Genomic DNA, 16475 nt, shown 5'->3' with positions numbered 1-16475 from the left:
TATCGGAGACTTGCGGGTGTTTTTTCATAATTATCTGTTTAACCTTGTGATTGAGGGTAATGCATCTCCTCCATCTGTTACTAATTCAGCTGAAGTAAAACTAGTTTGTCTGTTTGGAGGCTGTTGGAGCAAATGCTGATGGATAATTGTGAGGAGCCATTAATAATGTCATTAACTGACTTGCTACCATCTTTAAAGATGGAAATGGTTATTGATGCAGGCCAGTCTGAATTCTAGATCAAAAAATCTCAAAGCTGTGCTGATTGTGGTAGATGTTTTGCAATCATTGTGTGAAGGAATTTTGTAGGTGCTGTTTCAACTTCCATATTCTAAACCTCGTCACCACACTTCACACTAATGAGCAGGCTGGGGAAAGAAGCCAAGAAATTAATGGACCATAGAAACTAAATTACCCTTTCAACCCTGAAGGAAGTCTTCCCTCATGCTCAGTTCATGAATTGATCCCAGCACAAGGAAAACAGAACCTGCTAAAGCCATTTGCTGGCAGTGTCTTACCTTGGTATTAAATCTATGTAGTTTTATACAAAAACATACTGTGTCGTCTTTCTAGATAATTTTCCTAGATTTGGATTTAATTTAGACTTCCACGTGTGATAAAATTTGGCATGTATCTAAAATGATTTCCCCCCCTTCCTGCTCCTCTGAATTCCCATGGCTGCTGGAAAATTGAAATCCTTTCCGCTTTATGGAGAGAGGTTTAGAAATGGAAATTTCAGGGCTAGCTTAGATTGCTATTGCACTACTTATCATCAGCCTTTATGTTACAGAAGGAAAGATTGTGAGGAAAAACACAGTTAACTGCAAAGTTCTCATGAGACACATGTTTTTAGGTACTTTGAGAATCTTGGTATTGTTTGATTAAGAAAAAATGAAGCTGTATGGAATCCAGTTTTCTCATTTGGCTGTCCCTATCCTTGCAGCTCACCTGTACTCTGTGATGTATCTATATTTTTACAGACAAGGTGTTTAAAACTCTTAAGACAGACGTCTTGTTTTCAGCAGCGCTTTACCCTTCCCAACTCAGATGGTGACTGTAGTGACCCAACAAGCAGGACTGCTGAAAAATCTCTCTCTACTTAGAGTTTATGAAGAAGTGAAATCCACCAAACCTGTCTGATGCTGGTGTAGCTTAAATTTGCACAAAATACTGTATTCTAACAGTTAAAAGCAGGTCTTGAGAAGCTGTACTAACAGAGGAAGGGAACTCTTGGGTTATACAGATTCATTTCCAGTGGAGCTTTTGCCAGCATCATTGTGTCTGTGAGGAGAAGATGGGTTGGAGCTCTGCTTCTCACACCAAATGTTCTCAAGGGTTGACTGTGCTTTGTTAGGATTTTTACACCTGAGAAGCCTCTCAAAGTGTTCCATGTTCATCTCAGCTTTAGCTGGATCACTGTATTTGTTCTCTTGATGTTTTGGTGGAGCTTTTTTCCCCAAGAAGAAATCAGTGACATTGAGTCAGAAGTGACAAGAAGTCTGGAATGAGAGGAGCTGCTTGTGAATCTCTTAAGTCACTCTGGATATTATTAGGAGTCCCAGAAAGAACAGCTTCCCTGGAAGCTTGGGGCAGGACTGGTTGTGTGATTGAAATAAGAATATCATGTTCCATCACTGTGTACTCAAACTTCCTTGGAGAAGGATCCATGGCACATTTAGCTGACAACCTCCAGCCATTACAGAACTTACGCCCCGGTCCTGCTGGGGTAAAACAACAGCAGACTGCTGCTGGGTTTTGGATGCAGATCACCCTTTGAAGCTGACTGTGTGACAAAAGTAATCCTTGCATATGAACACGTCATGTTATTTTCACAAACACATAATTTTATTTCTACCGTGGAGCTGTGTCTTCCTCCAGCAGATACCTGTTGAAAGTTCCATTTATGTGAAATACAGAAGTGTAGCTTTTTGTGTGATGTTAGCAATTTCTGTGTGATTCAGACACACTGACAAACAAATTGTCTCACTGCTGATACTTGCTGCAAATTGCTGGCTGGCTGAATAGAAAATGTTCACAGCTTCTGTCACTTAGAGATTATTGGCCAGTGTGACAAAACCTCTCACTTGATGGGTTTTAATGTTAACAAATGATAACTTTACACTTAATTTTTCCATAAAGGACTGTGTTCTTTGGTACTCTCAGGGAATTTTTTTTTCCTCTGAAAGCCTGTCTTAAAAATGTCTTAACTAGCAGTGTGTGAAAGAGGGAAGATGTAGTTCACAGAATGCATAAGAAATGTAGGTACTTGGATCTTTAGGCCACCGGAGTATCAAGAGGGTGTGAAAGCCTTCTTGCCTCTGGTTAGAGGAGCTGGGGAGTTGTGTTGGGGATGGGGGCCTTTCTTTCTTTTTGAAGTTTGAGTGATTCCTGTCAAATTCTGTTGCTGATGTTTGAAGCCAAATAACATTGAATAACTTCAAGCTGCTGCACTGCTGCTTCTGGTGGTTTGCTCCTGGGACATGGTGTGTGATCTTTTGCTTCCTCCAGATCAAAATGGTAACAGTCATAGCTGTAGCACATGCTGGAGTTTGAATGTTCAGAAATTTTGGCAGCCTGTTAAGTGACCAGGCTGAGGAGGAAGAACCAGAATTGGGAAGTGGTTATTTGCTTTTCCTTCACCCTGTAATTCAGTCGAAAATTAACAGTATTTAATTGAAAGCCTGAACAGAATGTTTCTGACCTTGAGGAAGATCCTGCCACATCTCAGTGACCTGTTTTGAATAATGGTCTTTTAGGGGTTGTCAGAGAAGTTTTGTGGTCTTGCACAGTTTGAGCACTGTGGAGCCATGTAAACACGGCTGCTTTACCTTTTAACAGCTGGGCTCATGGAGCTCAGCTTTCCCTTGGGGGTACATTCCCTTCCAGTGCTGTGTCTGCTGAGGAGAGGTCTGGTTGGAAGATCAGGGCAAGCTGCATCTTCTTTCCCCTGCACGCTGTCTGTATGTGGGTTTGCACTGTGCACTGGTGCTCAGCATTACACACGTGGAGAGCTGTGTACACATGGCAGAGCGGGGTCATTTCTGCCTGGTAATTAACAGGCTAATCCAGCCTTTAGAGCAATTTCTAATTTTATTTCCGTGTTTGGGTTGAAGTCATTCTGAACAGCAAACAAACCCGTGCCACCACCACAGAACAAGGCTGAAAGTTTGAAGCATTTGGTTTCTGTCCGTGGGTGAGAACTGAGCACAGAGCGACGGCTGCAGCACTTTCCTGCCTCAGGAATTGTTTGGCCTGGCAGAGATCCTGCGTCAGGGCTCTGGCAGCACAGGCCAGGGCACAGGCACTGGGCTTGCAGGGGCTGAGCCCATCGAGGGCTTCCACAGCTCTCCAGATGGAGAAATTGGGAACTGCTGGAGTTGGAGGATGGATGAAGATCCGGCCGTCCCTTTTTCTGGGGTCACTCTGTGTCAGTGTCCCACGGGGGGTGGGTGCTGGTCACCAGAGCTCTGTCTGTTTCACTCACTTGGGTGGAGTTTCAGTCCTGCCAAGACACGGAATTGGTATTTCAGGCATTTCTGTAAAATACTTCTCACTGCAGAAATGTTTATCTGCAGTGGTGGGGTTGAGGTTTTTTCTTTTCGTTTTCTGACAGAAACTTGTTCTTAATTCAAGAGGAAAGCAAGGGAGAAAATAACTTATATTATAAAATTACTTGGTGGAACTGAAAACACAAAAATCTTGAATTTGATATGAGAATAATTATTTTTCCTTCTCATGATTTTTCTTGAATTTTTTGCTCGGAACATATTTTCTTTAGGTGTCAGATCATTTGTTTATCATGTGTCTATGTAAATATTTAAAATGCAACAAGCCTTGAACTGGTGTACAAAAAATTACTTTCCTTTCATTTCTGCTTGAGCCTCATGTGGCTTCAGGAGCTGTTTTTAGCTTATTTGAAATAATTTTTCTTTTCAAACTTTTTTGTTGGTTGAGCACCTTATAGAAGGGGTGAAGTCCTTGGCTCATTTTCAGGTTTACTTTACTGTTTAAATAGAGAAATCCTACCTTCATTCTGATACCTTTTAAGGTATTATTTTGTGGGAAAATAAAATGTCCTGCCCCATTCCAATGCTGGTGAGATTGTGAGTGGTTTTAATAGGCAAAACCCCCTCAATATATTGGGATTTTTTGCCTCCTCTTAGGATTGTGATGCTGGAGGTTACTAGTTTGGTGTCCAATGCCTCAGTTCCCAACCTGAGGAATGATTTCCTTGGTGACGAATCCACCTCTCCCAACTTTGACACTGAATCATTTCCATGTGCCTTGTAAAAAAAGGAAGAGAGAAGCAGCAGGTAGGTGAGGACTAGAAAGTAACAAAAATTAAAATAATTATGTGTGACCTGCAATTGTCATTTAAGCCCCCCCAAACATTCAGGACATGATTGGGAGCTGCAGTAGTGGAGATCAGGGAGTGAACATGGTTGACTGAGTTGTGCATCTTTAATGCTTCGTATCCCTGCTAGTGCAGTTCTTTCTCCATTCCTAAATGTGATTTGTGTGCCACCTGTTTCAACTGCAGTCACTCTCCAGGGACAACAAATGGGAGGAAGCATGTAGGAGCTAAATTATTTGGAGAGGATTCAGTGATTGACTTAAATGTAAAGGGATTAATTGGTCTCTAAACTAGTCAATTAAACCGTACTCCAAAAGTGGAAAGATCACAAATGCATGGCGATGAATAAATTAATGCATTTTTCATGGTTTTAGAATTTTCTACATGTTGCTTAATTTGTTTTGAATCATAAAATTTATTCCATTAATTGTGATCATGCTGTATAATGGACACATGTGAAATAATTTTGTGCAGCCATCCTCCTAAAGGACAGCTGGCAGCAGGCTTACAGCACGAATTTCAGTGTGTATTAGGAGGTGTTTACAGCCTTTGCAGGCTCTTTTACACACCATACAGCAAAGGAGATCAAATTTTCTCGGAGACCATGCTGTAAGATGAGGTTCAGATCTCTTAAAACTTTCTGTCTGTTCTGTGTAGCTCATTAAACCTTGTGCTCTTCAACAGAAGTGTGAAGGGCATTTTATGCTTAGTGCTTGGGCAAGGTGGGCTGTGCAAGGAAATGTGGAGAGATTCAGGAACTTGGCTTTGCCTTGTCATTTTGGAGGGGGTTTGGTTTTTTGTTTAATTTTACCAAGGTGTAGTTGAGTATTATTTCCTCCCATTTTGCAGTAGTGCTGTTGTCCTGTCACATTTAAGAGTTCAGCTGTGAGTCCTGGGAATATTAAAGCTCTCCATCAGGATTCTTCTCTCTTTATGCTCTGTAATGGAAAATACCGAGTTGTTATTATTATAGATTTATAATCATGTAAAGATATCAGAAGATTTGGTTTGTGGGGAGAAATGAATTTAGAGGGGGATCAAGTCTTGCAGCACTTACAAATCCAGTTTCCAGTTGCCACTCCTAAATGGACGTGAGATGGTCAGAAGGTTCTCAGCTCCCACGTTCTGAGAGCAGGGCTGCTTCCTCACTGCAGAGCTCCCATTGCTGTGTTCCCCTGCCAGAAAAACTAAACTTTGCTCGCACTGGAGAGCGGGTACTGGGGTTTAATTTAATGCCTGGAGAGTCTGAACTTCTTCTTAAGGTTGTGTGAATCTGCGACATAAAACAATATAATGCTTTACTTCTCCCTTTCCCTTGGGGAGCCCACAGCAAGCAGCACAAATCAAAACTGTGTTAATAGTTTTGAGATTTTGAGAACATTATTATTATTATTATTATTATTATTATTATTATTATTATTATTATTATTATTATTATTATTATTATTATTATTATTACTGTTGTTGTTGTTGTTGTTATTACTGTGTTGAACAGCCTGGGTAACCACAGCTCCCCCTTGTTGATGTACTTGCTTTGTAAACGAAACTGATAAATTTCATTTCATGTGAAGTGAACTTAATGACAGTGAGAAATGGACGTGTGGCCCTTCTTCGCCTTTGGTTTGCTGGGGTTTTTTCCAGGAATCTCTTTTCTGAATGGCCTTAATCTAATATAATGCTGCTTTGGATAATAGCTCAGCCTCCGTGGGGCGAAGGGGAGAAGGGTGCATTAACCTACATTAGCAGGCAGGAAAAACAAGGCAGCACTGGCCTTGCAGAGCAGAGGAGGAGCCTCTGATGGGCTGGCTGGGCTTTATTTTTATAGCTCAGACGTGGAAAGGACGCACCCTGGTCGTGCTCTGGCTGCTGACTGTGGTGACAGAGCCTGTGTTCACGTCTGGAGAGCATCCCTGTGAGTGAGACTGCAGGAATTTAAATTGGGAGAGAGCAAATGAATTGTGGTGTCTGTTAACTTGTGAATTACCGGGCACTGTGTTACCATGCCAGTGCTGCTTAACTTACAAAGCAGGGAGAGAAGCCTGGCTGCTTGTGAGGAAATCAGGCATTTGCTTGTAAGAAACACGTGTCTTTTCTTTTATGGAATTTTAGTTTTCATTGGGTTTGAGCTTCATTTTTAGGATTTGTGTAGACCTACCTGATTATCTTGGAAGAATTCAGATAAAATAATTTTAAAGCTTCTCACAACCCCTCCCTATTTTAAACATGTGATGCAAGCAGGAGTAAGTGGCAGTGGCTGCTTCACTTTCTTCCCCATGGAATGAGCATTCTGAGAATCTGATGTTCACGTATTATTTCCCCTTGTACCTCATACCTGCTAGTCAGGGTTCTTGTAGGGCACTGACTGCTGGTTTTGTTCCCATATTTCAATTGTTTCTAGGCCTCCCTAGCCTGGTTTGCACAGCACTGGGCGGTTGTTCCAGCTCGGTGTTCCCAGGTGAGGGAATGTTTGGTTACTGAAGAACTCAGGGCTGTTATTTGTAAGAACACCATGTGTGTTACATAAACAAATAATGTGACCTTTCAGACTCTGCCTCCATAATAACAGAGTAGCCCTATAAAACACCCAGCACTGCTTGTCCACATCACAGTGTCCATTCCGGTTACAGCGGTTTTACTGTAGTCATTTCTAACAAATGCCTGGTGAGGTCAAAGCCATTTCAAGCCAAACTATCAGATGCATGAAAAGTCTACCTTTCAGAGCTAATTGTGGTATCAATCAAAACAGAATTTAGGTAACGTTTGATAATTTGTTACAAAGAAATTTCTGTGATATCCCATGCTGATGCTCTTCTTAAATGTGCAGTTTTGAATCCAGCAGAGCATAGAGCAAATCTTGGTGACAAACTCAGCTGTGGCTTTGAGTGAACCTGTGCTACAAGGACATATTAAAGTAAGGATTGTCTAAAGCAATTACTAAGGGATCACTAATGACTTGTAGCTTTACTCCTAGAGCAGCATTAATTTATGAAAATGAAGGTCCCAGTGTAAATGTGGTTTGATACTCCCCCGTACTGAGTGTTAAATTCTCCTTTTGTTTCTCTGCTGAACACGATTTCATCACTGACTTCACACACAACTCCTGCAGTTCAGGCGTGAGACTGAAAACTGGGCTGACTTAACTTGGATAAAGTTAACTGCTCACCAATAGCCAGTGTGCAACACCAATCTTAATAGGAAGGATAATATTTTTACCCCTTTTTGAGGGGTGGAGGGAAGCCTTTTTCGAAAGCTTCAGCTCTGTTTGGGTCTGTGACCCACAGACAAATCATTTTGACTCTGCCAGTCAACCATCCAGCTGGAGCTGTGAGCCAGAGTAACTGATAGCTGTGTTATCTGTGATAAAACTGCCACAGAAAGCTTCAATTTCAGAGAACCCAGCATTTAAACTTTGCAGGGCCGAGCTGTTAAGGAAAGGTCAGTTTATGCCTTAGGCTGGAAAAAAAAATGGCAATAGTTGGTTGGCGAACCTCCATCAGCGCTCGTCAGGCTCGTGCTGGAGTTTGGGGTTATTAATATTCAAAAGGATTTTTTTCAGTCCTGATCTCCAGAGCACAACTGCTCATGACAGTTCTGAGGCCTGGATGGTATTTAAGAAATGCTGAGACTAACAGCACAAAAAGAGGGCTTTTGGGGAGATGCCACATGTAGCTAACATGTAACTTATTCATGTGCCATGAATAACTTATGGGGCACATTGAATATATGAGCTTATCTGCCTGCATTCTTGCTGGAAAGGGTATCAGATCTTTCATGGAAATGAATTTTCCAAAGGACCTATTTCAGACCCTGTGTGGAAACACAGTGCTTCAGAGAGAGAGAGAGATGGCAGGAGGGTTGATAACAGCAGGGATTTTAGGAGATTTATATGCATTTTTTCCTGATGTGTTGGTATTTTGAGTATGCTAAAGCGAGAAATATTGCGTCCATTCTGACAATCTTCTAGTTAATTATAATCCATTTTGTAGTTTTCACCAGCTGGTACTATTGTTTTTAGAATACCTGGTAATGCTGGTACAGATATAAGCAAGTTCCTGATTCCTAAGGACATATCTTAAAAAGCTCAGAATTTCCAGTGAAAAATATGTGTTTATTTTGGCATTCACCTGAAAATAACTTTAATAACCTCCATGTTTCTTTTTTGGTATGCATTTATATAGTATTTAAAAGTCTATATCCTGAAGTACAGTAGAAATATGGTCACAGCAACTTACGTGTTTTCTAAATAGGGCAGGATCCAGTGTCTCATCACGGTGAATTTTAATTCATAATGAATATAATAAACACACAGAATCGCTTTTTGGTACTGACATCTTAAATAATTCAAAGTAGTTGTAGTTCTAAATCAGCACTGCTCTGAAGTGTGTCACAAATGTAACAAATAATGGACTCAGGAATCCTCAGTGCCTTGAGCTACATGGTGTGGTACAGTCGTGACTGCATCACTCACCATCCCTCTGCCAGGGGAGGAATGTTCACTGGGATTTCACTGCAGGAATTTTATTTCAGAGATCCAGGAGACCCTTTGGTTTGGCCAGTTTTATCTGGCATTGATTACATTTAGTAAAAATCAGATTTCATTTAAAAATGATAATTTAGCACGTAAAATTTTAAGTGATCTGAATTTCTGATACAGGGAAACTGCTTATGTTGAATTGCTCTGTTTGTCTATCCTACAATCTCTGCTTATCCACTGCAGAGAGGATTTTTTCTACCCTGACATGCCTTCAATGTTCCTAACTTTGGTGTGCTGGTGAGAGGATACACAACCTCCTCACTTGTTGAGCAGCACTGTTGGATTGCTGTGGTTTGATCTGCTGGTTACAATCCCACTGCAGATGGATCCAAGCCCATTTCCAGAGCAGGAATCTTCTCCAGTTCTTTCAAGTGGGTCGAACTTTCAGCATGAAAACCAAAACCCTGCATAGCCATACTCTGACTTTACCATGTTTATTTTCATATTGACAGCTGTATTGACCAACCTTTTGTGCCATCTGTCCTTGTCACATATTTCTGATTATATGGGATAAAGATAAATGCTATCCTTGATCCAGGGACTCACCTTTTTGCTCCAGGTTGCCTTTGGTATTAGCTGATATCAAGAGCAGGGTTTGTTCCTGAAGGTAGAGAAAAGAAATACATTGCAGTGGTTATGGCAGCCCTGCTGCCTGATTTAGTTATTCAGGGTATTATTTTGAATTATTTCTTCAGTAACCATCAATGGTCTGAGAATCAATTCAGTTAATCTTAAAAATTGTGGGAAACACTTTTAGACCAGCATCTGATTTTGACAAGTCACATTTTATGCACATGTGTAGCCAATAATAAATCAATAAACTTTGATTTTCAACACACAAAACTTACTTAATATAGAAAAATAAGGCTTTATTGTGAATATTTAGGGGATATTTTCACCTATCATCCTGTAGTACTTCACTGAGGATCTCAGGAATAAAACTACTCTGTACGGTTGTACATGCCAGCACACTGGAGGAGCTCCTTATACATTTAAATTATCCATTAATAAAAATGGAACCAAATATTGAATACTGCTTGAATACAGTGTAAAAATATGCTTATTTCTATGTGTAGTTTCCAGGGCAAGCATGGGATGGTTGTCGCTGCAGAACCCGTTCCTCCCTGCAGGGCCTGTGGGACGAAGCTCTGCTTCCCTAAAGTGCAAACTCCTCCTCAGCGGGAGCACTGTCAGTGTTATTTACTCACAGCCAAGCCTGTTCTCTGTTCTGTAAGCAGTCCAGTCTGTCTCCAAAAAACCCAACCCTGGAGCTGTCCCAGCCTGAGGCATCAGGATAAGGCAGGGCAGGAAATGGGAGCAGTTTGTCCCGTGTTCCCACCAAAGGTTACGGACGTTGGACGTGACCTTGCCTCCAGCACAGACTTGATGTGGGTCTTGTTCCAAGTGATCCTACAATGGAATTCCTGCTCAGAACAGGCTGATAGCATGTGCAGCATCTCTCCTGGACTCGTGCAGGTTCTGCTGTTCTTACCCTGTCACACTGCAGATTGATGGATCCATTGGAAGAATAACCCCCCGTGTCCCCCAGGCTGGCAGCTCATCCTGTGCATACATTTATACACAGGGGAGGGTGGGAGGTTGCTGGGGTGGGATCGGGGAAGGAATCCCATTAGGGAGGTGTGTGTTGGCCTTGGCAAGGGCTTTGCTGGTGATAACTGAGGCAGTGTTGAGATAATAAGTCTGTAACACAGCAAGTGTTTAGATAATGTTATCTAAATGCTTGCTGCATTGTGAAACTGTTATCTTAGTGCTTTATTTCACTACTGGAAAAACATTATAGGCAATTAATATGTATACAAAGTTTCTGTCCGTGCATCTCAAATCATTGGATTAAAAAAAAACCCCACCCAGCAGAATATGTGAGACAACAAATGGACTTGTAGATACCATTATTAAAGATCTGGTAGCTCTGGGAACTGATGTTCTGTTCCCTGCTCTTCTTTTTATTTCTTTGAGTTGTAGAAGAGAAAGAGATAACAAAATCAAGAGACACGGAGTCTTTGCAAAAGCAATATGATTTAATCTGCAGCTTGGCCTCCTGTATTCTTATTCTGTGCTGTACAAAAACTAGTGACTTTGGGCAGAGATGTATAAGCAGACATCAGTTTCCCTTGTTCATGAGCCAGCAGTGTGTTCACCTGAAGAAAAGTTGTTTCAGGTGCTGTGATACAGTGGAATAATTGCCCCACCTGGTTCCAGCTAGGCATGCATTAGCCTTGGGACAAGCTCCAGCTGCCAGGCAGTGTCAGCCCTCAGCCCTGTTCTGGCTCCAGCACACAGAGAATGCCGGATTCCGTCAGGCAGGGAGTCCTTGCTTCCCAGGGCTTGGCGTGTGGAGTGGCAGAGCCCCAAGCAGGCTCCAGGTTGGTGTTTCCATGTTTCAGTGTGGATCTGTGTCTGGGGCCACAGCAGAGAGAAGCTGGCTGTGGGGGTCCCAGGCCTGGTGCAGAAACGGGCGCTGGGTGCTCTTGGGAGGCTGTGGTGTCCAGAAAACTCTGGAATTGTCTCATGCCTGAAAATGCTTTCCTTTTAGCTTTAGTTGTGGTTTTGAATGTGCGATCTCCCCTAAGGGCCAGAAAATGGCCTGACCTTTGTTTGTTTGCTGCTCTGGGTGCTGCTCTGCTCTCTTGGTGTCTGTGAGGAAGCTTTCTCTGCTAACACAGTGGCCTGGCAGGGCCCTGGAGCTCCTGCTCCATGCTGTGTCCTGGAGGATCTGGGCACTTTGGGAGTGCATCCCTCCCCTCAGCTAAGGGGAGTGCTTTAACTGGGTGCTGGCACATTTAAGACCGCTCTGCACTGGAACTGAGCCCCTGCCTTCTCTAAAATCAAAGCAGGCAGCCTTTCTTCTCTTCCTTTAGTGGGAGCCTGTTCAAGCTGAGGCTTCTCTGGGGCTGTTTATTTCCAGAATATTTAAGAAGAGGTGATTCACGTACTCGACGGTTAATTTACTGTGGTGTTGAGTGTTATTGACTGTAGGGCTGTCCAGGTGCTGCCATCTCCTGCCCAGACCCCACTGTGACCTGCTCCTGTCCTGTTGCTTTAGCAGCTTTAAAGGAAATTATTTTATTTTGCTATCACTTACTCCTCTGTTTCAAATTTGCCTTTTGATGCCCTCTTTTTTGTAGCCCACATCAAACAAGTGATCCCTTCAAAACCAAGCAAATCTTTTGTCTTTCAAGCTATGATTTGGTGCATTCTTTATCCTCACGGTGTTCATGGGTACCTGTGACTATTCATAAGATTCCACATGATTTGTTCATGCCAGAACACTTAGCAAGACACTTGAGAGGGTCCCTGGATGGTCCCAATTTTTTCCCGTCAGTTCGATAGCAGCCAGGCAAGACCCACAGTTAAATCCTGTAGGAAGCTTGCAGAATCCAGAGTGTTTCTGTGTATATCCTAAAGACAAGAGCTGAAAATATCAGCTTTGCTCTCTGCTTTGGAAATGCTGACCTGCTTCATGTGAACTCTCTGCAGGCATTACCCCAGCTTCATCTTACACCAGATTTCTCATGGGGGTTTATTTATTAAAACCTTCTTTATATTAAAGGTGTTCACCCTGTGTAAGGAAACTAATGGGCTTTGATTAAATAATTTGGCTTTGCTGTAATTTTGTATTGCTTGTATGTGCCGAAATCCATTGTCCATGGGGTTTTTATTACATTAATTGATTTGCTTCTCTTCTTGGAGCAGGACAGAAATACCTGGAGTCTGACCCATTTTGTCCCATGTCCCGTTCCTTCCCTTTCCCCCCATGTAACTTAATGATCAATTTACCACTTCATCACCGAGGACAGTGAAATTTCTTTCCTTTGTGAAAAATGAAACATAATGAAACCTTTTATTTAGTGGAATTATTGTTCCAAATTCCTTCAGAATTGTGGATGGCAGCACCAGGCAAGTGTAGCTGTTACCTGTCATTTCAGTAACCTTTTCTCTCCAGATTTTTCTCAGCTGAACCTCTTCTTCTGGTCTTTTTTTGTGGTAGGATTTGAAGCTCACAGGAGAGTTACTTGGGCTACAGGATAAGTTACTCTGCCCAGTGTGTGGAATCATTCAGAGATTTAGTGAGATTAGAGTAGCTCCCAATTCTAGACCATCAGTGCCTTTGTTTGAAAACAACTGGCAGCAGAAGCAGAGCAGTTGGTCGACTTAAAAGCTGAAGTGAAATGGTTGTAGTTGCCGCTGGTTTTTCTTCTTGGTGCAGGTAGTGAGAGCAGTGTGTAAAACACAGGTCCTGTCAGGTCCTGGCCCTGTGCCAAAGCCAACACCCATAAAACTGCGCACAGTTCTTGAATTGGACAGAAAAATCTCGGCGCACTTACTGCAGCTCTGTGCGTTTTTAGTTGATTAAAATGATGATTTAAAACATGAAATGTGCTTTGTTTTCTTTTTTTCTTGTGGCTGTGTAGCAAGGAACTATTTAAGCAAATAATTTGCTGTGATGGGAGTCACTCTGTGGGTAGAATGAAGTGAAAACATTTTCAATACCATTCATTTCAAGTTAACTTTGGTCAGCACATCCATGGTTCACCTTAGGTCGTTGACAACTATCTGTAATATTCACATGCTTCTATATTTTTTAATCAAGATTCTCATGAGATGTTAGGCAAACATCTTTCCTATTTCTGTGTTATTCCTTTTCAGCTGGACCTCATTGTGGGGTGAAAGAAGAAGAATTTCTAAAGACCCATCATTTTACTGCTTGAATTCTGGTTAAAATCCCATTTATTTGTAATGAAACAAATAGGAGAACACATCGATGAGACAGCTGCCAACACTGGCCATTATTTGGCTGGTGACAGATCCCTGTGTCACATGATTATCAGCCAGGCAGTGAGCCTGGGAACAGGACAGGAGAGTGTGTGCTTGGCCCCCGAGGCTCTAAATTTCCCTCCTGGCTCCCACTAACACCGATGTATGCTTCCTTTTGTCTCCTCTGTCCTGCAGTGAGCACTTGTCGTGTGCCTTCACGTTCTTCCTGCACGGGGAGAGCAACGTGTGCACGAGTGTGGAGATCGCGCAGCACCAGCCCATCTACCTGATCACCGAGGAGCACATCCAGATGGCCCAGTCCTCCCCCTCGCCCTTCCAAGGTACCCAGCTTCCTGGGACATTCACTCGCGTTATTGGGAACCTTACCTGCCAAACAAACCAATCATTGCAGTTTAAAAAGGCCTATATTTAAGGAAGTCAGTGCAATCATGTGGTTTTCTGACATGGGCTTTCTGTGAATCCTGTGTGGATTCTGTTTCAGGACTGCTTTTCATTCATACGTTGGCAACTATTTACTGTTTTATTTTAAAAACAAGGGGTGGGTGGGTGTGAAAATGTAGCAGAAACAATGACAAAACTTTCGGCATCTATTATGACTATTTATTTGCCAGTTTAAGAAATTAAAATTTTACAGAATTAAGTTGATGGCTTAGTAAATTCATAGTGCAATTTTCATGTGATGCTCTAAAAAAAAAGAAAAACATTAAGAATTTTGAGTCATTGCATTATGCTGTCTTTACTACAGTCTGAAATTATAATTTCAAAGCAATTAAAGCAAGAAATCTTTAGTAAAGTTCAACATGGAGTAAAAAAAAACACCCAGAGACACATGAAACGATCATTTATAGAGATGCTTATTTATAGAAGCTTTATTGAAAACATTTTGTGTCTAGATGTAAAGCATTGACAGAGGCTCAGGCACTTCAGTCACACATTTTATTTCAGTGAGTTGAATTCATGACTCAAATCAAATACAACTATAAGCAAAATTGAGTCAGAATGGAAATACCTGTTGTTAAGCAAATAGTTTTCCTTATTTGTTGTGACTCTTCTTTGTGTATTATCTATCCCTTTTAATGCTGAGAAGTCTCAAATGTTCCTGTCCTCTCTTCTTTCTGGGGGCGTTCATCCCTGAGTTCTGTTTCACTACGCTGGGGTTGCTGGAGTTTCATTTGCTGTGGAAATTATGAACCCAAACCGCCACAGGGTGCTGCTCAGGAGGGCTCAGTGCTCTATAGGTTTGGATTCACACCTGTCCTGGGTTTTGCAGTGGCTTTCCTTGGACCCTTCAGTCCTGAGGTGACGGCAGAGTGGCTCAGGCAGAGGCAGAGCTGACCCACAGCTGGAGCAGCCCTGCTGTGGGACTGTTATTGGCTCTCCTGCAGCGCTGCTGAGTCCTTCAGGGCTGCTGTTTGTTGTGTTGCAGTGCTGGTGAGTCCTTATGGCTTGAATGGCACCCTCACGGGCCAGTCCTACAAGATGTCAGACCCCGCCACTCGGAAGCTGATGGAGGAGTGGCAGTACTTCTACCCCATGGTGCTGAAGAAAAAGGAAGGCATGAAAGAGGAGGAAGAGCTGGGATATGACAACGATTTCCCTGTGGCAGTAGAAGTCATTGTTGGTAAGTTTCAATATTCTGCCTGAAGGATTATTTTCCTCCCCATGATTTGGAGAAAAAAAAAAAAATAATGAAAGTCATCTAATTAATCAGAAAGAGCCATTATAATTTTCCTGTATTCTCTTGTAGCTCTCTTGACACCGGAACATCTGAGTAGTTCTGTCGCCTCAAGCTTTTGTACTCCCTGTATCCCACATGCCATTATTCACTGGATTGCGCTCCTTGTTTCAGCTCTGTACTGGTTACAGAGGGCTGGATGTGTATTAGCATGGAAATTCCTTAGCTCTCTGTATTTCAGATAATAGGTTTTGTCAAATTGACATTGAAAACAAGTGGAAGTAGCTGTGGTTGCTGGATATTATCAGGTGTGTCTAAGACTTGTGGTTTTCCATCTCTCTGCAGGGGGTGTGAGGATGGTGTATCCTTCAGCCTTTGTTCTCATCTCCCAGAGTGACATCCCAGTGTCACAGAGCGCTGCCAGTGCTGCAGGCCATATAAATGTGGGACAGCAGGGGCTTGGAAGCGTGAAGGATCCTGTCAGTACCTGTGGGATGCCCCTGACTCCCCCCACCTCTCCAGAGCAGGCTGTAATGGGTAAGCAGTGGGCTGGGGAGATGCAGTCAGACTCTGCGTTTTGCTAAGCTCCTGGGGAGTGCGTGTGTGAACAGGGGCAGGGTAAAGGCAGGCAGTGGAGGAGTGCTGGGGGAGGACTTTGTAGGTCTGTGGTAAGGGAAAAAGCCAGTGCTGTGAACACCCCTTTACACAAAACAGGGTGAATTAGGTTCAGCTCCCCTTCCTGTAGGTACATCTGTGTGCAGTGCTGCAAAGCAGCACAGAAGCCTCTCACCACTGGACAGCCTTCTGCTTGGACTTTGAGAATTTTTTAGCCTCTTGGGCAGCACTTACTAAATTTCATAGAGCAATAGAAGTGTCAAAGACACAAAGACCCAACAAGTTTCTGTGAAACTGTGCAACCAAATGGGGCTAAAGAATCCTTGTCATACCCTCACTGAGGAGCTCCCAAACTTAGCCTTTTTGGGACAATTCTGTCACATCAACAGGGTCAGTCCTGGAATAACAGAGTCATTGAGGTTGGAAAAGACCTCTAAGGTCATCAAGACCAACCTTTGGGTTTGCATCAAGATTCAAAGAAAACACGTCTGGGTTCATTTGT

At 42.5% G+C, this 16475-nt stretch overlaps 1 protein-coding gene across 1 annotated transcript in view; it reads left to right on the top strand.

Annotated features, from left to right (window-relative positions):
- MED13L (mediator complex subunit 13L) overlaps window positions 1–16475 on the top strand; it is a 166053-nt gene that overhangs the window by 105891 nt on the left and 43687 nt on the right. The window contains exons 5-7 of the mRNA XM_066200137.1: window positions 13858–14003; window positions 15110–15304; window positions 15704–15895. Coding sequence (XP_066056234.1) covers window positions 13858–14003; window positions 15110–15304; window positions 15704–15895 — 533 coding nt within the window. The remainder of the gene's footprint in view (window positions 1–13857; window positions 14004–15109; window positions 15305–15703; window positions 15896–16475) is intronic.

Source organism: Chamaea fasciata, unplaced genomic scaffold (genome assembly GCF_029207755.1).
Source record: "Chamaea fasciata isolate MVZ Bird 193981 ecotype frontalis unplaced genomic scaffold, bChaFas1.0.hap1 SCAF_18, whole genome shotgun sequence".
Lineage (NCBI taxonomy): Eukaryota > Metazoa > Chordata > Aves > Passeriformes > Sylviidae > Chamaea > Chamaea fasciata.
Note: the sequence above shows the minus strand (reverse complement) of the source record. Positions and strands in the feature narration are given on the sequence as shown.